We start from the raw sequence: 25,319 nt of genomic DNA on the forward strand, positions 1-25,319 counted from the left end.
ATTTTCTAACTAGATTGTACATATAGATAGTAGCAAATATATATATATATATATATGGTAAAAAAAAGGACAAGTCTATCCCTGCTTAGACTATGACTAGTCAGCTAGGCGGGCACTAGTTGGCCTAGGCAGGGACTAGTCAATGCCTAGTTGACCTGAGCATGAACAAGTCAGCATTTTTGGGCCCTTTTTAGGTCAGGATGCTGAAATGTTTTAGACTAGGCACTGGACATGCGCCATGGCGACTAAGCACCTAGTGGGCACATGGTCACCGACTTTGATTACATGGATCCATTGCATCACATATGCACCAATAATAGTGCACCAATGAATTCCGATAATATATTCCAAAAATGATGGAAGAGGCTGAACAAAGATCATGGAGCCTCCCTCAAAAGAGGGAGTCCGGTCCAGTCCTGGCATTTGGAAACAATTGAATTGCTATCTGTTGATATCATGGATTGATTATGAAGATATACCAATAAAAAAACTATATATTTTGATTTTCCATTATAACCAGGTTCCTTGCAATAGATATTTCATTCACTACTCTCAAAAGAGTACAAATTTCAGTCATGCTGGTACAGAAAAGAAAGGAACAAAATTGAAACATATAAAACACATTTGCCTTGAACATATTTTATAACTTGATTTTTTGTATTTTTCATAAGTTTCAGGAATCTGTTGGCCCATTAGATGGGTACTTGGCTTCCAACTTCTTCAGAATGAAGGAAATTACTCCCCAATCAAACCCACGGTACTGAAGCCACCTTGTAATCCTAGCCTTGCGTTTCTCCTCGGATACATCAACTGCTCGCAACCAGTGTTTTGAGACACGTTCTACAAGACTATGTATTGAACTTGTAGACATGCCCATACGGGTGTTTCCATCACTGGAATCATCTTCCTCAAAAACCTGCTTCAAGGCTTTTGTGACCACCTCTTCACTTACTCCCTTGCCAAGCAGTGCCTGGAAAAGATACACCATTCTTTTATTTTTCCAAGTCCAAATTTTAAACCTCCTAACTGCATTAAGGAGTTCAATCAAGCAGTCCTCTAGCAACCATCAGCCTGGTGTGTGTGTGTGTGTGTGTGTCTACACCAGGTGTGGACCGTGTCCATGAAGTGTCATGGTGTATCTAGTATCATATGGTGCCGACACAAGATAAACGTTCTAAGTGAGATGTCTGTCTGACACAACATTTACCAATTGTCCCTTTACAACAACTTAAATCTTTCAGATAGGGGCAAACTTCTTTTATTGACATAACCATGTCCACTAGTGCACATTCCAGTGCTTGTGTCCATAGTCTTGTTTAGTCCCATGTGCACGCCACATAAACTACATCAGACCTTGAACCTGAAAGCATCTTAGATGCAATTTGGAGCAGTTAAGCTCTAAGCATTGCCACAAATTCAAGATTTCTTGTGCTTGTTGAGTTATTTGCAAATTAAAAATGAATAAAGATTTCTCATCGCATTACAAGGCTTAGTACCAATGTTGTAAGTATCGTACCGATATGTATCGTTACTATGGGGTGTTTCGATACGATACGGTGTGTATCTTATGATACACTATGATATGGGGTGTATCTTAAGATACACCTATAAATGCATTTATTTCAAAAAAAAAATCGAAAACATATAAGTCTCCTTGGGGCTAGTTCATATTCATCCCTAAAGAGCTTAGAGAGATTTTTTCCAAAAAAAATGATGATGATACTCAATGATTGATGTTATCTAATTCATTTTTGTTTGAAATTTTAAAAAAATTAGTTATGTAAATTTTTAAGCATTAAAAAACATTAGTTTCTTTTTTATGTAAACACATATTATTATGAATCTTGTAACTTATTAGCTTAGATTCATTATTTAATATGCATATTATTTCATAGTTTGCATTTTTTGTGAGATTGCCATTTATAGCATATTATCTTGATTATTTAAGGTTCAATGTCTTACGCATGCCATTCATAGCACATAATTGTTTTGATACGTAATATTATAGTTTTATCTTATGCAATTCATCATTGTTTGATGATGTCTTATGCAGCTCATAGAGACATAAAAGCTTCATATGTGATTTTATGGTTGTATTTTGTGAAATTCATCATTGTTTCATGTGTCATGATTTTTTTAGATTTTTTGTTATTTTTTCTGATTTGTCTTGATTTTTTAGAAAAATTTTATTAAAAATTTGTGATACATTTATGATACGATACGGTGTTACTTTGGGCCCGATCGATACGGGTAACAATACGATACTTGTGTAATGAAGAAAGGCGGAAGCACCAATAGAGCAAAAGCACTCTTTAAGAGTGACCACAAAAGCCAAGAACACAAACACTAAAAGTGTACACACAAAACTCACAAAAGTAGAAAATGACTTAATGTCATAAGTTGAATATTATTGAAGAAAGAAAGAGGAGGGTGAAAACCCCATGCTATTACAAGTGTGAGCCTCCTCTATTTATAGAGGAGAGCTAAAGAGGAGACCATAAAGGGGGCTCCCTTCTAGTCGTTGGGAGCCCCAACGGTCATAAATATGATCGTTGGGGCCCCAACGACTAGATGGGTGGGGCCCCTTATGGTCCTTCAAAAAGAAAAATAAGAAATAAAAAAAAGGAAAAGAAAAAAGGGAAAAAGAAAGAAAAAAGGAAAAATGCAAAAGGAAAAAATACATGGTAATTTACCAAAACACCCCTATCGGGTTTTTGGTTGTACAGAAAAAGAAAATAAATTATGTATATATACATATATGTATATATATACTTATATATATACGAATGTATATATATATAAGTATATGTATATATATATTAATATATACATAATTTAACACGCCCCCTCAAACTTTACGGGGAGAAGACCGAAAGTTTGCTAAGAAGAAACATAAATCGTGGAGTTGGGAGCGCTTTGGTGAAGAAGTCAGCTAGTTGATATTCTGAATTAACATGTGGTAATGCGATAGTTCCTCTGAGATATTCGTCTCGAACATAATGGCAATTCATTTTGATATGCTTGGTCCGCTCATGAAAAGTATGATTGCTTGCAATGTATATCGCACTTTTGTTATCACAGCAGAGCTTGGTGGGAGTGGAAATGAGGACGCCCATGTCACCAAGGAGACTTCTGAGCCATACGATTTCCATAGTTGTCATTGTCATGGCCCGATATTCAGCTTCAGTGGATGATAGTGAGACCTTCTGTTGCTTCTTGCATCACCACGAAATGAGAGATTCACCTGAAAAAATGCAAAGACCCGTAATTGAGATACGATCATTGGGATTTTCTTCCCAGTCAACATCCGTAAAAGCAGTTAACTCAAGAGATGAGGAAGAGGATAAAAAGAGTCCCTTGGAGATGGTATTTTTGACGTATCGCACACTTCTCATTACGGCCGCCATATGAACCGAAGTGGGTGAATGCTGAAACTGGCTCGCTGCATGAACCACATGAGCTATATTTGTACGTGTGATGGATAGATAGGTGAGAGATCCAATTAATTGACGGAAGGGGGTTGGATCCTCAAGAAGAACATCATCCTCAAGTCTCAGTTTTGCATTGATAACTTCGGGAGTCTCAACTTTCTTTTCATCAGATATTCCTGACTTGGTACAAATTTCTGCAGCTAATTTCATTTGAGATAGGATGTATCCTCGCGCGGAATAAGCTACTTCAATTCCTAAAAGATATCTCAAGTATCCAAGATCAGACAAATCAAAAGTTTCTTTTAACATAGACTTTACATCATTTACCCCTTTTTTGTCACTCCCAGTGATGATCATATCATCAACATATAATAGAAGCATAACAATGGAGTCACCTGTCTTCTGAACAAAAATAGCAGTGTCAGTATAGCAAGAAGTAAATCCTAAATTGATTAATACATTACTAAACTTGTCATACCAAGCTTTAGGAGCTTGCTTAAGTCCATATAAGGCCTTTTTTAATTTTAAAATTTTTCAATTTAAATTCATACCTGGCATTTTTGACATCAAATTGAAAAATATGCCATTTTTTAATAGAAGCTATTACAATAAGAGCTCGAACACTAGTCATTCGAGCAACTGAGGCAAAAGTTTCATCATAATCTACCACATACTCTTGGGCATATCATTTGGCTACTAACCTAGCCTTATATCTTTCTAATGAACCATCACTCTTAGTTTTTACTTTAAAAACCCATCTACATCTAATGGGTTTCTTGCCATTGGGTGGATCAATGATTTCCCAAGTTTGTGCCCTTTTAAGAGCATTAAGTTCAAGTTCCATTGCTTCATTCCAATGAGCATATTGTTTAGCATCATTGTAATGAGATGGTTAATGAAAGGAGTGAAGAGCTAGTAGACATGCTCGAAAGTTTGGAGAAAAAGAATCATAAGATACAAATCTATTTGGTACTTTAGAAATACGATTTGATCTTCTTTGAGAGGTTTCTTCAATTGACTCACTTTGAGAGAATTTTTCAAGGGCACAAGGTGGATTTCTTTCATTCCTTCTAGAGTAGACTTGTGTTTGTCTTGAAACATTTTCTTCTAAATTTTGATCATCATTTAGATGTTTAAAATGATCTTCTATGAGAGGTTCACTAGGATCAATATGATCATCTATGATGTTTTCTTGAGGCAACAAGTCAAATAAAAAGGAATAATCAATATTTTCATTTGGTTTGTGCGAAAAACCATTTTCTTCTTCTAGGAATGTGACATCTTTTGAGATATAAAGTTTGTTTTTTAGTATGTCAAAACATCGATAACCTTTTTGTTTTTCGCCATATCCTAAGAAAATACATTCAATCGCCCTAGGAGAAAGTTTATCATTTTTGTGAGTTAGAACAAAGCATTTACATCCAAAAAATCTTAGTCTTTTATAATCGAGAGACATATTGTAAAGTTTTTCAAATGGAGAAAGATTTTTCAAAGAAAATGAAGGGGTTCTATTGATAAGGTATGTTGAGGTTAGAACCGCTTCGGCCCAAAAGGATTTTGGAATATTTTTTGAAATTAATAACATTCTTGTGGTTTCTATTATGTGTCTATGCTTTCTTTCCGCAAGACCATTTTGTTGTGGAGTGTTGGGACAAGAACGTTGATGACAAATTCCATTTTCTTTTAAATAGCTTTGAAATTCATTGGACATGTATTCGCCTCCCGAATCGGACCTAAGAATTGATAGATTTCCCAAAAATTGATTTTTAATCATCGCATGGAATTCTTTAAAGAAGGAGAAAACTTCGGATTTGCGACTTAAGAAGTAAATCCATGTAAATCGAGTGAAGTCATCAATAAAGACCACATAGTACGAAAATCCTCCTTTGGACAAGATAGGGAAAGGTCCCCATACATCGGAATGAACAAGTTCAAAAGGCCGAGTGGTGAAATAATTTCTTTGAGGAAATGGAGTAGCTTTAGATTTCCCAAAAATGCAATCTTTACAAGTCATGTGATTGTCTTTACAAGTATTGTTCAAAAAAGGAAAAAGAGACATTTTTACAAAATTTAGATGACCAAGTCTCTCATGCCAAATTTCAATACTTTTGTCTTTTACAAGATTGCAAGATGACTTAGATGGAAGAGTCAAAAAATCCATAAAATAGAGATCACCCCTTCTATGGCCTTGTCCAATCAACTTCCCTGACTGAAGATCCTGCACGGTGCAATCTTTAGGTGAGAAAGAGACTTGGCATCCATGATCGGTGATTTGGGAAACGGAAAAAAGATTTAGATTAATCTTTGGAACAATTCTTACTTTAGGAACGAAAAAGTTTTGAGAATTTTTAAAATCAAGCGTTCCAATACTTTCAATTTTTAAAGATGTTCCATCGGCCGTTGAAACATAAGAGGATATGGGTTCGGAAAAAACATTAGAAAGAGAGTTTTTATGAGATGTCATATGAAAAGAAGCACCGGAGTTTAGTATCCACATACCTGAAGGTGATGAAGAATAGGTGATGGCGGCTCCGGATATTGAAGAAGTCTTGAGAAGATGTTGGAGAACTTCGGAGATATGATTAAGAGTTTCTTTGATATCTCCCTCTTTGGCACTTTCTTCTTCCTTCTTTGGAGAATTTTCTCCAACCGCGGCTACTTTTCCCTTAAGCTTTGGACAAACCGGTCTAATGTGTCCTGGTTCATTACAATAGTGACATATCACTCCCCTTCTAGGCCCATTATTTTTGTTAAAGTGAGGAGGTTTATATGCTTTTACATTTGATCTGGGCCTAGTAACAGCCAAAACGTCATCACTCTTAATGCTTAGGCCAAGTCGAGTTTCTTCTTGGCATATTTCGGCAAGGGCATCTTCAATGGGTAAGGCTTTACTTCTATGAAGAAGGGATGCCCTAACTTGTTCAAATTTCGGTCGAAGACCATGAAGAAATTGGAAAAAGTGCTATTTTTCAATTTGTTCCCTTCTTAACTCAATATCTTCCGGAGCCACCCATTTAGGCTCAAGAAGAACAAGTTCATCCCAAAGAGGGGTTAGGGAGCTAAAGTAGTCCTGGACACTCATATCCATTTGTTTGGTGGAACGGATTTTTTCTTGACAAAAAAATTGTTGAGCAAGATCCTTTTGGGTATACATACCCTTAAGGAAGAACCATGCCTCATTGGCCCTTCTAAATTTGGCAATATTAGCACAATTTTTGAGGCCTACATTGTTCATAAACCATGCCAAAATTTTGGCATGGTTATTTTCTCAATCCTCAACTTTGGATTGATGGTCATTGATAGCTTTGATGCGCTCATCGCCATCTAAAGCTTTTTCAACCTCATTTTCGATTTTAGTGAGAACAAGAGAGGGTTCAGGAGTAGTTCCCATAACAAAACCCCAAAGTTTCTTACCTCTTAGATGATTTTCCATAGCGGAGGCCCACATAAGATAGTTGGACTCATTGAGCTTAAAAGAAAGCTCAACTTTAGAATCACGTTCCATCGGCACCAAATATTCTTTCTTTCTTCAAAAGCTTGAGAGACACACGTCATAAGATAACAAAGAGAAGCCCAATCAACAACCGAGCTCTAATACCATGTAATGAAGAGAGGCGGAAGCACCAATAGAGCAAAAGCACTCTTTAAGAGTGGCCACAAGAGCCAAGAACACAAACACTAAAAGTGTACACACAAAACTCACAAAAGTAGAAAATGACTTAAAGTCATAAGTTGAATATTATTGAAGAAAGAAAGAGGAAGGTGAAAACCCCATGCTATTACAAGTGTGAGCCTCCTCTATTTATAGAGGAGGAGAGCTAAAGAGGAGACCATAAAGGGGGCTCCCTTCTAGTCGTTGGGAGCCCCAACGGTTATAAATATGATCGTTGGGACCCCAATGACTAGATGGGTGGGGCCGCTTATGGTCCTTCAAAAAGAAAAATAAGAAATAAAAAAAAGGAAAAGAAAAAAGGGAAAAAGAAAGAAAAAAGGAAAAATGCAAAAGGGAAAAAATACATGGTAATTTACCAAAACACCCCTATCGGGTTTTTGGTTGTACAGAAAAAGAAAATAAATTATGTATATATACATATATGTATATATATACTTATATATATATACGAATGTATATATATAAGTATATGTATATATATATATATTAATATATACATAATTTAACAACTTGCAACCTTGCTTAGTACCATCAACATCCTGTCCCCTGAAAAGTGTCTAAATATTCTAAAACAGATTTCCTTTGTGGTTAGTGGTGGGTCTTCATAGTTTTGAAAAATAAAACAAAAAGCCACTTTATTGTGCATCTAGCACTAGTTTCAATCTCTAGCATGAAAAACAATCAATGTGAACCTAGGGTTGATCTACACACTTAACTAAGTCAGACAAACTTTCTTGTGCATCTAGCACTAGCTCCAATCTCTAGTATGAAAAACAATCCATGTGAACCTAGGGTTGATCCACACGGACCACACCTAATGAAAATACTTAACTCAGAGAAACTGTTAAAAAGTGTGAGAATGAAAACAAAGCCCCCAAAAGCAGAATAAACAAAATGATAAAGCAAATGGCAATGCACGCACTTGCTTGATTCTTTTTGGGCCCCAGGTCATGGACAACCATCGAGATCGGGCTAACGTTTCTGCATACAGATGGTCGTTAAGCAGCCCCCTGCATGAAAAGAAAAGTACAGTCAATAAAATAGTGGAGGTTTCTATACATAAATACTAGATGATATAAATGGAAAAATATGATCCTTGTCCGGATATACTCTCCTAATTCCTTTGCCAATCTACATAGTACCATTTCCTCATTATTCTTCTCACTGTTGTCCATACCCAGATATTAAAAGTTCATGTTTAATCTCTTCATGTAAGTAATTATACCATTTTTTGGCAAAGGAGTGAATTATCATGGTATCAGATTTATCATGAACCATTGGGCCGTTACATATGGTCTCTGCCACCTGAACATTGAACAGATTCACATGGTAGTTCCAGAAGCAAATTTCTGAAAACAAATAAGCTTTGATCTACAACAGGCAACAACAGATTTGAGCTTCCATGAGCATCTGAAATTATATAAGTATATAACTCACCACAAATATGGAAGGCTAGATTCAATCCTAATTCCTAATGCAATTTATGCTATGGCAGATGGATACTGCGATAGAATGCATTGTATTTGTACTAGTGTTTTGATGGAGTTCCCCAGTATGAAGACAACATGTACAGACAAAAAAAAAAGCAGCACAATATTATAGAAAAGTTGGCCCTTCAGCAAAAGTTACCACCCTGCTGCACCTTCCATGTGAAGATTTGACTGACACTTTATAAACCATTAAGATGGAAGTTTCAGCAAATTTAGGACCAATGTGCAATGGCATTTCTGCTAATACCAAATCCAAAAGCATTTTGTATCACATGAAGATGTACCAAGGACTTGTGTCAGATAGTGGCATGCAAGGGAACCATTTTCAATGTCCCAGAGATTCCCATGCAAGAAGGGATAGTTATAATGGATTGAACTGGTCTACCCATTTTCTCTCCATTTGATTCTAAGGTCTCTCCCCCTCTCCTACTTGGTTGTTCCTCATCACCAAATTATGCGATCGATTGATATAACACTTTGGCAGAAAAAGGAAAAAAAATCATATTTCTGAGCATATGCCAGTATTTGTTCCTTCAACATGACTGTTGCTTATGAAAAGTGGTCTCCTATCAAAATATAGCACAACAGCATCAAAGTAAGTAATTTTAAACAAAAGACTGATCTTACTGCTTGGAGAGGGAAAGCAAATAAATAAGCAAGCACACCTGGCTTGGAGATCAGATACGACTGACTGAACGATATCAGCTGAAAATTTCTTTCCTCGCAATTTCTTCCTCAACTCAATCACTGTATGTGCCCTGCAACAATCTGTGTTAGGAAGGCACTAAAGAGATACTAGTTAGTAATTGATAAACAACAAACATCTATTCACAAAGAACTAAAGGGCAAAAACTATATAACAAACCGCAATGGTTTAGAAATTATTTGGGAACTTTTATTGCATTTGCAAAAACTATAGAATGCCAAAAGAAATTGCAAAGGGGCCTATCACATGAGGACTAGTTAAAGAAATAGAATTAAGAACTAAGGACAGATGCACATCCTTCAAAACTGCTACATGTCGGTGCATGTGCTTCCGGTGCATGCCCAAGCAGAGGCACATAAACACATGCACCCATACAGGCATTGGGACTTCTACAATGTGCCCCACACACATGCACACCACTAAAATTCTGCATGCAGCATGTTTGGCAGCACTTATTCATGACCTGCAAAAGAAAACAATAGCATCCATGTATCAATTGTAGCATGCACGATGGCTTGCAGAAGAGATAGATACACAGTGTACAGAGAGAGAGAGAGAGAGCATCCATGATTTTTTTCCTTTTTTTTGCATAATGCTTATGTCACCATCTACTTGGCAAAGAACTAAAACAAGTGAATGCAACCTAACTCGTGCAATCTTTTAGAGGATTTTTATGAACTGCAGAACGGAAGCTGAAATATGTCAAAATCCCAACCTTCCAGCAAGGGCTTCAATTGCAATCTTTTCAGCATCTCGCTTTGATTTATTAGTAGATACTCCTTTTGCTTCACAAGCAATGTTCTCATAAGAGATTTTAGATTCATCTGCCCGCGTTTCAAATTCTTGCATTGGATTATCCTTCATATCACAACCAACACCATCTTCCAACCTCAAAAATGTATTATCTCCAAATCTACCATTAAGTTTTGCTGCATCAAGGGAACAGAAAAAAAGGGGGCATAGAACACAATTAGTAGATACGTCACTATATGGATCTTACAACTGAAAAGACCAAAAAAAGAAGATGATAATTCTCTAAATTCATACCAAAATTTGATTCCGAGTTTCTATTTACACCTAATTTCTGATCATCGGAGGTGTTCTTCAACTTTGATCCCTTGTGTGCGGCTCCAACATCGATTGGAGCTTCATTCTGCGGCCACTTTGATCTCGGACTATCTTTCGGTAGATCCTTAGAATGCTTAACGAAAGAAATATTGTTACTTTCTTCTGGTTTAGAATAACTGCCTGGGATGTACCTTACAGGGCCTGAGGAGTGACAAGCTCTGAAGATGCTGCAAGCGCTGGAACTCTTTGCCCTAAAATACAACCATCAGAAACATAAAAATCAGCAGGATTATTACCACCACCAGCTCAAGAAAAGTTTGACACAAGAAAAAATACCAACAAATCCGTGCAAAAAAAAAAGAGGAAAGGATAAGAAAGAAGAGGAAGAAGAAGGGGAGAAGAACGTCGATTGCTTACAAGGGAAGAATCGCTCGCGAACGGAACTCCGCGTGATATTGAATCGCTAGTTGCCCGCGCAAAATCGCCATTGTCCTCATGGAGAAGAGTTTTTTTGAAAAAAAAGGGGGCAAGCATCTAATCTCTCTGTTATATCGCCTTACCTATGAAAATATCGCTGTTTTATCGCCTTACCTATGAAAATATAGCTGTTTTATCACCTTACCTTTGAGGCGCTTGCGTTATTTCAGGGAAAATAGCGCGATCTGTCCACAAGGGCTATGCTCATCTGCAAGCGGCGACTTGTGAATGGCACTAAGTTGACGGGGCGTCACAAGTTCAAAACCCATGATGGGCATCCCTTGCAGCAATGTCGAAGCTGAGTGTACTCCCACCAACAGGGGATCCCCTTGTCTGGTAGAAGCAGCTAGTGCACGTCACCTTGTGTTGGGACGTTGCAGGTTCAAAACCCAATGTTATAGTTGTAGAACTGATAGGATCAGTCTAACCCCATCTTGCCTATAAAAGAAGAAGAAGAAGCTGGGTGTACTTCCCCGGTGGGTAGGAGGGTACTCGAGGGTTTAACCAATGGAAGGCCAGCCAATGTGCAATTGTTGATGGGGTTTTTCCTTGAACTATCTAAAAAACCAAATACTGCGATATCCTCAAAATATTTTGAAGTTCACGATATTTACTCGGCATTTGCCTGATATACAGTGGGAATGGGTTCTAATAGTTTAATTAGGGGTGGCAAAATCTGACACGACCCGCAAACCCGCTTCTTAGGCGGGTTTGAGTTTGGCTTAAACGGGTTGGTGTCGTAAACGGGTTGACCCGCCTAACCTGTTTATTAAATGGGTTGGGTTCGTGTTTGGGGTATGCCAACCGGCTAACCCGTTTAATAAACGGGTTAGGCGAGTGGGTCAACCTGTTTACCCAAACCCGACCCGTCAACCCGTTTACCTGAACCGTTTATTAAACGGGTTAACCGTGTCGTGTTGGGTTACCCATTTAATAAATGGGTTGGGTTCGTGTTTGCCATAGCTGACCCGTTTAATAAACAGGGTCAGGTTCGTGTTGAGGTATGCTGACCCGCCAATGCGCCGACACGACCTGCCAACCCGACCCGATTGCCACCCCTAAGTTTAATAGGATTTTAGCAAATATATATATTTACAGACGTGAAACGGCAAAAACTGTTAAACATCGAATGCGTTACATGGAAGGTTTTGAACTCAAAAAGACAGTTTGAATAAGATGATTCTGGCCAGGGTATGCTAAAGGAGATTTTAGCGATTAAAGGTTAGTTTCAAATTTTTTATCAATAGTTTTTGGCGATCACGATGGGATTTGGTAGTTTTTTAGAACTTGGTAGTTATAATCAAATTTTATTAAATTTTTTATTTTTTATTTTTTTCTCAGTTTGAATGGCTAAACTAGGTTTGGCCGTCCCACTTTGGTTGTTTTTGTTTTTTATTACTGCAGGCTTAGCTGTTCTAAGCCTTGCTTCTCGAGCTTTTGGCATATTTGGCCGTTCAAGCATTGCTTTTTTCTGGTTTTGTCATTCAGGATCTAAGAGACCCACAGAAAATTCGATTTTTGCAGGTTCGACCGTTCGAACCACTGCATTTCTTTTGGTTCTACCATCCAAGCACAATCGTCCTGCTCAGTTAGGCCATCCTACAGACTGTGCCTCTGTCTGACAGATTTGGTTGTCCAGGCCCTACACCCTTTCTGATTTTTATGTTTCTAAGTTGGTTATTTCTAATTTGGTCATCAGAAACCTTACATTTTTTGGTTTTGTCATCCGAGCAGAGTTGTCCTGCTCGGTTCGACTGTCCAGCTCAATTTGGTCATTCTGAGTTGGTCGTTTCTAAGTTGGTCATTTCTAATTTGGTCGTTAGGACCCCTTGTCTTCTCTGGTTTACCCATCCAGGCCCCTTACCTTCTCTGGTTTAGTCGTTTAAGCCCCATGCTTTCTCTAGTTTGCTCGTCTGGGCCCCTATCTTCTCAGGTTTGGTCGTCTGGCTCCCTGCCATCTTAGGCTTAGCCATCCAGTAGCTTAGTCGTTCGGGGTTTTAGTGGTCCGAGCCACTACCTCTCGAGACTGCACTTATGCAAACCTAGCTTCTGGCAAATTTGGTTGTCTAGGCCCCTTCCATCCTGCTCTGTTTTGGCCGTCTAACAGATTTTGGTTGTCCAGGTCTTGGATTGCTCTTTGTTTTGGTCGTCCCGCTCTGTTTGGCCATCCGGGACTTTGCTTTCCCAAACCTATCTGTCGTTTGTGGCTTTCCCTCCCGGACTCTACCGTCCTAGGTAGAACTGTATGTAGGGATTTGCTATCCCAGACTCTGTCGTTCCAGGTAAGACCATCCGTAGTCTTTTGCCATCCCAGACTCTATCGTCATAGGCAAGACCGTCTTTTGGCTTCGTTGTCCTAGGCAGGACCATCCATTGACTTGTCTGTCTGTAGCCTTTGTTGTCCTGAACTTTGTCATCCCAGGCAAAACCGTTTGTAGACCTCTACCTTTTCATTCGCTTTCTTGACATCTTTTTATTCTGTTTTAAGGATTTATTTAGTTTTTTTTTTATTTCTACGATATAGGGTCTTTTGCACTAGATGCATGCATTTACATTAAGATTAGGTTTTTATCACATAATACTTGTTGGAGAATACATGTCATTTAAAATATATGAGAAATACAACCTCAAGCAAGTTAGAATTGTGATGAAACATTGTTTGATTCATTCCATGCTCTTATTTTTATCCCATCTTTTAGGTTTAAGGTCATCGTTTATTTGGATTTTGAATTTGCCTTATCCTATTATTTGGATCTTTGGATCTCCCACCAGTACTCTTAAGTTGTTAGCTTGGATATATTGATGGTGATACCATTTTGAATCGGACAATCCATACCAGTATCCTTAAGTTGTTAGCTTGAGTATATCGATATTGGATCTGTAAGGAAACACTAACTTGTAGAACTCAAAGAGACCTCGTAAATCCGTGGAGTATTTTTCGAGGAAAACTATAATAATTATTTATTTTTAAAATCTCTCGTTACTTGTTTAGAATTGTCTTCAACCATTTGTTTGGGGTATCATGAATACTTGATTCAGCACTCAAAAACCCAATCCTCCATCAATTCCTAAGGAACAACCTCTGAAAAATCCCACTTACTAGATGCCATCTCACATATTTAAACCTGCTTTTGGGATGCCACATCCTATGGTGTCAAATGTCGCTTTTGATGCAGACTTGAATGAAGAGACCCACACTGATATTCTCAAAGAGCTTGAAGATATTTAGAGAAAATGAAAGGGTCCAGAATAGCTGGAGTGCAGTTCTCGATGGTATTCTCGAGTTCCTCATAACATTCCTCTCACAAATTACGATACAGACAACTCTATTACAAATGAGTCAGTTAGGAAACGAGTCAACAGAACTCCCTGGGTCGGATCTCCACCAAGGAGAGAGATGAATTAGCCCATATTAGGCATTATATGAGAAAGATGGAAAAGAAAATAATGAAAATGCAATGGAGAGAAAAATACTAGCGAACCCAAGAGGCATGGGAAGAGAAAAGAGACAAAGATGCCCAGGAATAAGAATATTAGGGTGAATCATTAGAACCTGATCGAGAGAGGAGAGCTCACAGACACTGGATAACCCGCCTGGTCCACACTAGATCCTCAAAGTGAGATAGGAAAATGATATGCAAAAGAGGAGGCCCATTAGCTCAATGATATGCATTTTTTGAGCCCTCGTATGCAATGACAATTTTTATCAACTGCTAGTGGCTCGACAAGTCTACTACGAATAAGGCATGAAGATATAAGGAAGACAAACTCTAGAGAAATGAGAAATTTCAAAAGAGTCCCCTTAAATAAGTGTGATTTGTCCAGACCCTTCAGACAATAATCATACAAAGGTTCTCCTCCTAGTGTTTATCATGGAAAGGGATGGCCTCCCTGTACAATTCTCATAGTCCAAAACTAAAAGGCAGATTGACATATTGACAGTTCAGTTGAATAAGGAAACAACTCCATCATCAAAATCGGTCGTGAAAGTAAAATCATCCAATTTGGGCCAAGCATCAGTGAATGACCTTTCTAAAAAGCCCAAGGCTTTTAAGAACGGGAGTAGGCTAGACGACTCTCACATCAAGAGTCGTTCCTTATACCAGCATGTGCAAAAATATAAAAATAGATATAAAATCGCCTTGCACGTGGGCTACCAAGCTTTTTAGGAACTAAGAAAGAATCAACAGGGCATAGGAGATTTTTTCCAGCAGTGCCAAAAGCAGGGACCCAAGGTCTAGGCTACAAAGGACCTAAACAAAAAAAGGCAAAAGGAAAAAGCTCATGTGTCCTAAAGGATCATTTCATAAATGAGCTGACCATTATCAACTCATTGGAGAGTCTGATTGCATCTGAGAGCACAAGATTGCCACTTCTTCTGCATCAAATTAGCCTAGACTCATGAAGATCAAACACCATTTTGGGTTATTCCACCTCTCATTCTGAAAAAGACCAGCGTGCTCAGAACAAGGCTACCATGAGTAAGGACACAACTGCAATGGTATGGAGGATGAAAGACGTCTTGCATGGATTGTCATCCAACGACCCTAGATAAGCCTTCAAAACTTGAATTTTATAAAATAGTCTTTTAAAAAAAAATCAAAAATCTCAAAAAATGAAAAAGTTTTGAAAATATAAAAAATAAAATATTCTAAAACTCTAAAAAATAAAGAAAAGCCAAAAAATTCAAAAAGAAAGCTTTTGTCAAACCCTTTCTAGGGTCCAAGTCATTCTCTTTATTGTAGGAGCATACCATTCTTGTTGACAACACTAAGGAAGCTTTTGTCAAACCCTTTTCTTTTATTTTTTTAGACCATTTTTAATGATGTCTTTCTATCAAAATCATGTGAGGGTATGTCAAAGGACTATGAACCTATCCAAAACCTAGAGATAAGGTATTGTAAAGTCATCCAAAGTCCAAATCTCTTAGGCAAGGAGGAACCCTTATCAGCCAAGCATACACATCCCAAATCAGCCTAACCTTGTTCGGTGAGACCCAAATGGTCTTAAAAGCCTGATTTACCTTTGGACATTAGCCTGACCTCATTCAACATGACCCATAACGGTCTTCACATCCCAATTGTCCTTGAATTGTTTCAACCTCATTTGGCAAGACCTAGATGGTTTTAGTAGTTCAGTTTACCGTAACTCTAATGGTCATAAGAGGAGGATAAATCTTTATCATGATGCTAGGCATATCATTGAAAGATTATTAAAGGTCAGGAATCTTCTGTCAAAATGGATCCAACTCTTATCAAAATGGTTTTTTCTTCAAGTATATCCCTGCACACGAGAGTCTACCACATAAGACATCCAAGTGTTAGGAGAAGATAAGTGACATAGTGAAGCTAAGGTATTTTAATCTAATGATTCTAGCCCATGAGTCTATAAGTATGAATTATAGGAAAACAAGATCATTATCAATGTATGAGTGTAAACCTTGTAGAACCCACCTAAGCAACCAACTTTCTAGAAAAAGGGTTAGGTGTTGAATAGCTTTAATGCTAATCTGCTTCATAGGTTAGCTCCGTTAAGGATTCTTTTTCTTTACCTCGATAGGATAAAACATTGAAAAATATAAAAACTTCATAAAAAATAAAAAAAAAGAAGAAAACAAAATACAAAAAAAAATAATGCATTTAAGCTAACACCTACTCCGGGTCCATAACGAGGTGGCAGGCCCCAGTCATGAAATTACCTTAGGAGTAGAAGTTGGAATAGACAAATGTGTGCTAGGAGAAAGCAAATACTTACCTCTAGACCTATGGTAATGTGACATACTTTGATCATATGACCTTTTGAAGGCTGAGGTTTGATAGCTAGGGGTTCCTCCTAGACTAGGAAGCCATGAGACCCATGGTTGTCAGGCCTTAGGTTAAAGGATAACAAAAGTGAAGAATAACACCCCTCCAAGCTAAAGACAAAGACTCAAAGAAATTTACCTTGAGGTAGATGGTGAAATTGAATATATTCTCATTAAACCCTAGTCCTTCAGAGTTCAAGCCTTAGTGGAGACCATTAAACCTAATAAGAGTGCCATGAGACATAATTTTATGTCTTTATAACTAGTCAATTAAAACTAAGGCAAAATTATAAGAGAAAAAATCCGGTGAAGCTGAGTGTCGCTACCTTATATCAACCTAAGAAGAGAAATGTCTAAAGTGTAAGAATCTCAAGTGAATGAATAAACTTGTTAGGAAGGTCCTAATTCTTGAGAAGAGAGCAAATAACAAAAATCATTGAGCCTAAATGATCAATCATTCATGGCTGCTTTAAGCTACCTCCTCTACTACAAATGCATGGGTCTCACTGCATAAAAGTTTATTACATGCATCATAATATACCAAAAAGTTTAGCCATAAGGATTTTGAGTCTGAAGAATGCCCAGAAAGCTTTGTTCAGTAACCAAAGTATGCCTGACTCCCCTCACTGTGGCAAGAAGTCTTAATTGATCATCTTAAGAAGGACACCTTCACCCTAAGGCCTTACCAGTGCAACTCTACCCTAACCATGAACCTATCAGAGGTGTTGGACTCCTGATATTTGCCAAACAAGCTTTCTATAAAATTTTGAAAAATAATTAAAAAGACATTACAAATTAAAATAGGCATAAAAGGGAGCTACATATATCTTGTGCTATCCTCGCATGATGCCCACCATTTTATCTTCTCCTATATTGAATACAATTTGTCGATGGGAGTTAAGAATCGTTGTAGGTTTTTACCAAGTGAACAATATCATGCATCATCAAATGGTGCAACCTACTCGGTAACATTCAGAGTCATCAGCTTTTGAGAAAAGCCCAGATCAAAACCTAGCAGATTTCAAACTCGCTTGACCTTATTTGGCGAGACCAAGCACGATCTCGACAACCCAATTCTCCTCAAAACACTAGCCCAAACTCATTCGGTGGGACCCAAATGGTCTTGGAAACCTAGTGATTTTCAAACTATCATGACCTCATTCAGCAAGACCAAGTACAATCTCAACAACCTAATTTTTTCCTTAAAACACTAGCCCGACCTCGTTCAGTGAGACCCAAATGGTCTCGTCAACCCAGTGGTTTTAACACTAGCCTAACCTCATTCGGTGAGACTTAAATGGTCTGAAGAATCCAGTTCTCTCTTCAAAACACTAGCCTGAGCTCGTCCAATGGGACCAAAATGGTCTCTATAACCTAGTGGTTTTCAAACTAGACTAACCTTGTTTGGCGAGACCAAGCACGGTCTTGACAACCTAATTTTCTCCTTAAAACACTCATTCAACTTGATTTGGCGAGACCAAGCACGGTCTCGACAACTCAGTTTTTCTTCCAACACACTAATCCGACCTTGTTTGGTAGAACCAAGTTGTTTTTAAATTTTGGGCGTGTCTATTTCTTTGTCATAAATTGAATCACATCAATTAATGACAAAGAGGGGCATTTGCAAACACTCATTTTTTCCTCAAAATTACAAAAACATGCATACAAAAAGAAAAAATAGGTACACCCTACCAAGAATTCTAGGATGGCCATCCCTCTTGGATGACCAAACCAGAATGGTCGTCCCCCCTTGGATGACCAAAGTTAGGTTGTCCCACCCTGGATGGCTAAAAGAGGATGGTCGTCCCACCCTAGATGGATAAAACAGAATGATCATCCTACCTGGGATAGCCAAACCCCTTTTAGTTGTCCCACAATCCAAAGGTTCGAATAAGCCAAACGACTTATCCTTATCTTTTTTGTCCTTTTTTAAAAATTTTTGGGAGGCGGGATCTTTTGGATCAGTCTCATCCCCCATTCGGGGATAGACATGGATCTGTTTGGGGTTGAATTTGAATCCAAGATCTTGTGACTCAGATCTTGTTCAAAAAACTATAAATAGGAGCTCACTCCTAAGGTTTGGTGATTCGAACTTTAGACATTCAAGCACTTATACTATAGAGAACGAACATGATCTTTAGCGTACCCTCTTCTCTCTAAATATCCTACCTACCCAAGAGTGCTATCGGAACCATTACAAGAACTACCATATCCCAATGAAGGTGTTGTCGGAAGGAGAAAGAACTTAAAGCTAAACAGACTTTTGAGTATGAAAAATATACTTTCTAGTTTGGTTCATTTATGTATTTCAGTCATTATTGACTTAGAATAGATACTTACACATATTCTTTTACATGACCCCATCATGCGATTGTGCTACGAGTTTGGAAAACTTGTCTTGGCTTTACCTTCCCTTAGGAGAAGGACAATAGAAACTTGAATTATGTCCTCATATCTTTTAAGAGAAGTTTTTAGCTATTAAAGATAAGTCTTAAATTTTTTATCAATACTGGAAAAAATTAAAAATTGGTGGGGACACTAGGGACAAGTTAAAGAAGGTTCTAACAAAAAATCAGAGCCTAAACCATTCTGGTTGGACAGAAATGATCTTAGAATCAGGAGATACAAAATAAGAGACAAGACTGACTGCAATGTGTTTAGGGTCTAACAGGTTCAAGTAGAAAATCTATTTTTCTCTACTAAGGTTTGGTAAATTTGTGAATTTTTAGGCGACGTTTTAGGACAAGTCAGGGAAGCTACAATTAAAGTCTTAGCCCTAAATGAGTTCGGGGCAGGGATATATGAGGTCTGCAAGTGAGTTTATTTTTTGCAATTAACAATAAAGTAAAATCTAGGCTAGGTACAAGGTTTAATCATTTGAGTAATAAGCTAAGGTAGGTTTAGGCTTAGAACAAGGCTGGGTTAACTCACTAAGGTTATGCTAAAGGAGAAGCACATTTGGGTAGGGGCTAAAATGCTGGAGACCAAAAGAGATGTTGAGGAGGGTGTGAGTTTGTCGGTTGCATGAATGCACCACATGTACTAAGGACATGGCTGCAACCTAGTCCTAACGAATGAGTAGATCTACTAGAGGTTCACGGTAATGGAACATTATAGCAAATGAGGGCCTAGGGCCCAAGGAAAAAGTGAGTGAGGGCCTAGGGGCTAGGAGTAGGTGAGAGAAAGAGAGAGTGGGACACACCCAAGGGGTGATAAACAAATTGAGAGAAGTTCTATTTTTTTATGATTTCAACTAGACCAAGTTGATCCCCTTTTATAGACTAAAGAAGCTCATATATAAATACCGGAATTTAGGTAAAATAAAAGCAAATGACTCACTACTCTAAGCACTAAGTAAAACATTAGTAAAAGGCACTAATAGTAAGAGATTCTTAGGCTTTAAGGTCATAAAGAAGGGAATCACAAGGGTCACATCATTTTTAAGAGCCTTCAAGGACTCTTGGGTGGGGCCCACTAGCCAAGAGTGGCTTCTAGAGGCGATGCCCCATGTGGGTCCCACTTGGATGATGAGGTGGATGTATGGCTGATGCAGCGACATGGATGAGGTGGTTGTATGTCATAGATGAGGTGGATTGGTTCTGGGTGATTGGATCTTGGCTTGGTGGATCCAATTCACTTGGGTCCACTTCATGAAATGGATTCCAATTAGGGCGGCTTTGGATCTTTTTTTTGGATATGGGTTTGGAGAAATTTGGCTATGGTTCCAAAATAGAAACACAACATTTTGACTAGGTTCTAAGTCCCCATAAATTAGGAGTGCACCCCTCCTCCTTGAGATTTGCCTAGTCTCTTAGGCAATATTTTCTCTAGTGAAGCATTCAATACTTCACTGTTGCGCCAATTTGATCTCTTCTCTTGCAGTGACCAGGCATGTTGCCACTTTCTGTTTCGATCTTTGTCATGGTCTGAACTTCAGGGAATAAAATGAAGGAAAAAGTTCCCCCAACGACTAGGTCTGAAGCCCGACTTCATGTCATTTGTCCAAACCTTCAGGATGATTGGGTTGTCAGCACCTCGTTGGTCACCTTGGACCTTCACATAGTCTGCTAAGCTATAGAGCAATGTTTGAACTTGTTCATGCAATGGTTCATCATCATTAGCCTTTGTCATTTCTTCTAAAGGTAGATTATAATGTTTTTGGACTGTACAACCATCTTACTAGTTAAGGGCACACTTATTGAATGACGTCAATAGTTTATTCTTTTAACCGGATGACATATGATCCACTGCAGAATCAATGATTGTTTCCCTGATATTTAAATTATGAACATGCAAGGTGCAATTCTTAAGACTATAAACCATGGATCGATATGAAGCAGGTAAAGAACCACAAGAGACACCATGGACAACCTCTAGGGTTGGAGATATACTATCAACAATGGTTCAGCTCAACACCAAGGGTGTGTTGGACCATGCTCGATCCTAGTTGAACAAGAGGTGTACGTGACCGACAACCAAGAGTGTTACATACATGTTGACTTGGTACACGATGCCTTCACATGTATATCTTTTTACTTGATCTTCATTTCCTCTTTCTAGTATGATTGCACAATTATACTCTTCCTTCTTAGCTGACTAGACACACTTTGACTCAAGAAAGGGACTCAGATTCCACAGACTCAAAGGAGGCAAGTCAGGGTGATTCAAACAAACTTGGGGAGAAAAGTTGGTTCTCTCAATTGGTGCAACAAAAGATTCTAAAATTTTGTGAGATGGTTCACCTCAAGTAAGGTACAATCCAAAAATCAGGTTCATAGGCCATCAGAGTAGGAAGAAATAATTTTTGGAAGTCATGAAAAATTTTAGGACTATCTTGGACAAACCAAGTTTGAGTATCGATGGTCTAAACTAAAAATTGAGTTCTTTGCATTGTGAACTTAATAAATCCTGAAATTTGGCAGGTTGGTTCTTGACATACCAAAAAACAATGGGTCCAAAAATTATATTTGGGTTCATCTTGGGTTGACCTGGAGAAGTTTTTGAAATCTGTTTGGTTTCTATGGAATTCGGGTGGGACACACAAAGGCCTAGAAAAGCTGCTAGGGTCTTGTCTAGGTCCACGACAAGCTTGGTTCCAGTTGGTAATGCTTTAAATGTCCATACATAGAGAAGGATAGGAAGGAGACATATGAGGATCCAATACTTGTCCACTGCCTTCTTAGTCTGATTGCTTTTGTTGTATTTTAATCCTCTAGGATTAAACATGGAACCGAGGGAGCCCTTGAATGCATTGCTTAAGCTAATCTCTAGTGAACCACTGTGCCTTTTAACATAAAATTTAGAGTCATCTCCAACATGCTCAATGAAAGTCCCTAAGGATTCAAGGCCTTCAACATTTAGGCTCTTTTGGAAGAGTTGTTCAAACAAATTGATTTGCTCGCTCATATAGGGAAGGCCCATCTCTTCATTTTTGAAGTTCATGCCATGGTCTTGAAGCCTCTAGTTATGTTTCCTTCTTGAGTAAGGAATAAGAGAAGGGAGGTTCAAGCTTCTAATTGGCATGCACACTTGGCACGAGATAACATAGGCAGTGCAATAGACACTTTTTGCACCTTCGCAGTGTTGTCGGTTAGGAAGACCCTTAGGAGCACTATGGGGTCCATGGAGAGGGCAATCAGGGTTAAGCATTGACCCAAGTTTATCCACCCTTTGACCCTCTACTTTTCTCTTTCCACCACCGAGGTCAAACACCACATTTTGCAATACGGCAAGCATCTATAACTAGAACTTGTTTTGACAATCTTCAACATCAACGCATGGTGGCACCGAGTTGCCTAGTTAATGCAACTGCTACAGCCTCACAATGGCATGGTGATTTATAGGGCACAATAGTGCATGTAATGTCGAGGAGGTACACGAGGAAGCAATCCAATCAAGCTTGGCCTATGGGTGGCTGAGAATTTATTGCAATTCAACCTCTCCAACAACATCCCATCTAATGTAGCACAAGAATGTGCCAAGAGAGTGGCCATACTAGTCCTTCTAGGCTCATGGTCAGAAGTTCCATCACCTTTTTCAACCATGATCCTAGGTCCATCCACCATGTTGTTAGTCCTCTTGTCGATAACTTTAGATTTCAAAAAAAATTCTTCCTTATATGGATCTATGAATACCACAAGAAGGGTGGCTGCAATCTCCTTGGGCGGCTGTAGGTGGAGATGGGGCATGTCGGTTATCAGGGTTGCATCAGCAAGCTCATCATGGACCATAGCTAGATTTCCATCTATGAGAATTAGCTTCATCCTTGATCTTGTATGATCTTCTCATCCGACTCATCTCGCTTTGCCGCGAAAGATCCAACACCTTTGTCAAAGGAATAAAATTCTTGCTGGTCATCTTGTATTTGATGTTGGGTGGCTCACATGTCAACTTGGAGTTTCTACATCGCTTCTAAGATTTGTTGAAGACCAACACTGATGTCAGCGATGTAAACTCTACATTTGGTGTTGGTCCTTCCACTGAACTTGTTGATGAATGCAGAGTTCATTGCAGGTGGATTGACTTGGCCTTGCTTATCACTACAAGAAAAACCCTAATTAGTGACAGATATTTGCGACGGAAAAAATCCATCGCAAAGTGCTGACGGATTCGCGAGAAAAATATATTCGTCGCTAAAATATCGGTTATTTGCAATTTTAGCGACAAAAAATATTCCGTCGATAATCCATCGGCACTTTGCGACGGATTAGCAATGGATTTTATTTCATCGCTATATCCTTTGAACCTTAACGATGGATCAACGACAGAACTATTTCATCGCTACGTCATTGCCTAATAGCAATGGCTTAGCGACGGAATTAGGCCATCGCGCCGCCGCCGCTAATTTCCCTGTAAATCCCTAATTTTCCCCCTTTCTTTCTCTTTTCTGTTTCCTCCTCCCATCAACCCACCTCCCGTTGCTTTCCCGGCCCACCTCCCATCGGCCCCCGACCTGCCTCCCGTCGCCCCTCGGCCCTCCTCCCATTGGCCCCCGACCAACCTCTAGTTGCCCCCCGGCCCATCGCATGTCCACTCTCTCTCTCTCTCTCTCTCTCTCTCTCTCTCTCTCTCTCTCTCTCTCTCTCTCTCTCTCTCTCTCTCTCTCTCTCTCTCTCTCTCTCTCTTCGCTATATTTCCTGACCGCCACCGGCATCCCCTATACAACGACCCCTCAGGTGGAGACCCCCTCCCCTCTCTGTTTTTCTTCTTCCTCTTCGCTCCTCCAGTTCGACAAGGGCCTCTGCCCTGCCGTTCGGGCTTTCCGGCAGGCAGGGGCCTTTGCCTCCTCCCGTCAGGCAGAGGCCTTGGCCCCTGCCGCTTGGGTCTTTACAGCAGGCAGGGCGAGGCCCTGCCTCTTCCCATCTGGCGGGGGCTTCAGCCCTGCCGTTCGGGTTTTCCGACAGGCAGAGCGAGGCCCTGCCTCCTACCGTCTGGCAGAGCCCTCTGCCCCTGTGGCTTGTGTTTTTCGATAGGCAAGGAGCGAAGCCCCCTACCTCTGTTTGTTTCTGACAGACAAGGGGGGCTCTGCCCCCTGCCTCTTTGTTTTTCGGCAAGCGGGGGCCTTTGCTTCCTCCCGTTAGGTAGGGACCGAGGCCTCTGTCGCTCAGGTCTTTATAGCAGGCAGGGCCTCTATTCGTCTGGCGGGGGCTTCAGCCCGTGTTGCTCATGTTTTTCGACAGGCAAGGGGCGAAGCCCCCTGCCTCTGTGTGTTTCTGACAGAAAAGGGGGTCTCTGCCCCCTGCCTCTTTGTTTTTCGGCAGGCGGGGGGCCTTTTTCCCCCTCTGCCTTTATGTTTTCATGCAGACCGGCAGGGGCCAAGCCCCTGTTGATTGGGCTTTTGTGGGCCGACAAGGGCTTGTTTTGTTTTGTTTTAATCTTTTTTTATTTCCAACTTTATTTATAACATTCAACTAAGTTTCTGGTGTGATTTTCAACAGGTTATACTGTTTTTTAGTAAATATAAGGAGCTCTGAGCCCTGTGCTTGTAAAGGATTTCTGGTAAAAAACATTTTAAATCAAGTAAATACCTGTGGTGAGTAAGTGATGCAAGTGCATCACATGTTATTTCATTTATTGGATGCAACACTTTTTTGTTCACACACTCACTTAGTTGTGGATATCTAGGACGACTTTGATGGAGTTTAGAGATCATGCTGAGCATGATTTTAATGTATGTGAATAAAAGTGTTCTTATTTTTGGAGTATGGATTACATGCTAGACATGATAGTAGTTAGTGAGATATTAGAGTGTGTTTGCTGCAGGTACATTTTTGACTTTTTTTGATATGGATGATTTAGATGTATTGCAATGTTTGATGTAATTGTATCCATGCTTGCATGTAGTTACTTTCAATTTGATTATGACATCCATGTGAAATTGTATAATGAAAGCATGCATCAAATGAATGTATCGTGTTTTGAATAGTTTGCACATGAAAATATTAAGTTATCAATGCATGCATTATAGTTCTTGTGATTGTATGACATTATATATATTTATATTATATATATGTGTGTGTGTGAGTGTGATATATATAAAATATATATCATGCATCATATATTGCATGATAAATTTGATATTTTTTTTATCATAGGATTCTATTGATTCTCTTTTAACTAGTTAGGATACTATTCGTAACATCATACGACAAAATGACTGCAAACCACGAAT

At 39.1% G+C, this 25,319-nt stretch overlaps 1 protein-coding gene across 1 annotated transcript; it reads right to left on the reverse strand.

Annotated features, from left to right (window-relative positions):
• Positions 1–503: 503 nt before the first annotated feature.
• On the reverse strand, positions 504–22,911 carry LOC149812676 (regulatory protein RecX family protein). The gene is made up of 6 exons (XM_089992274.1): positions 22,586–22,911; positions 10,348–10,619; positions 10,016–10,229; positions 9,260–9,352; positions 8,027–8,114; positions 504–970 (listed from the first exon to the last, which is right to left on the reverse strand). Exons 1-6 carry the CDS (start codon positions 22,909–22,911, stop codon positions 674–676), a joined length of 1,290 nt encoding a protein of 429 aa, XP_089848400.1. The 3' UTR covers positions 504–673.
• Between the last annotated feature and the right edge of the window lie 2,408 nt (positions 22,912–25,319).

This window comes from Nuphar pumila, chromosome 16 (assembly GCF_984573655.1).
Source record: "Nuphar pumila chromosome 16, dmNupPumi1.hap1.1, whole genome shotgun sequence".
Taxonomy (NCBI): domain Eukaryota; kingdom Viridiplantae; phylum Streptophyta; class Magnoliopsida; order Nymphaeales; family Nymphaeaceae; genus Nuphar; species Nuphar pumila.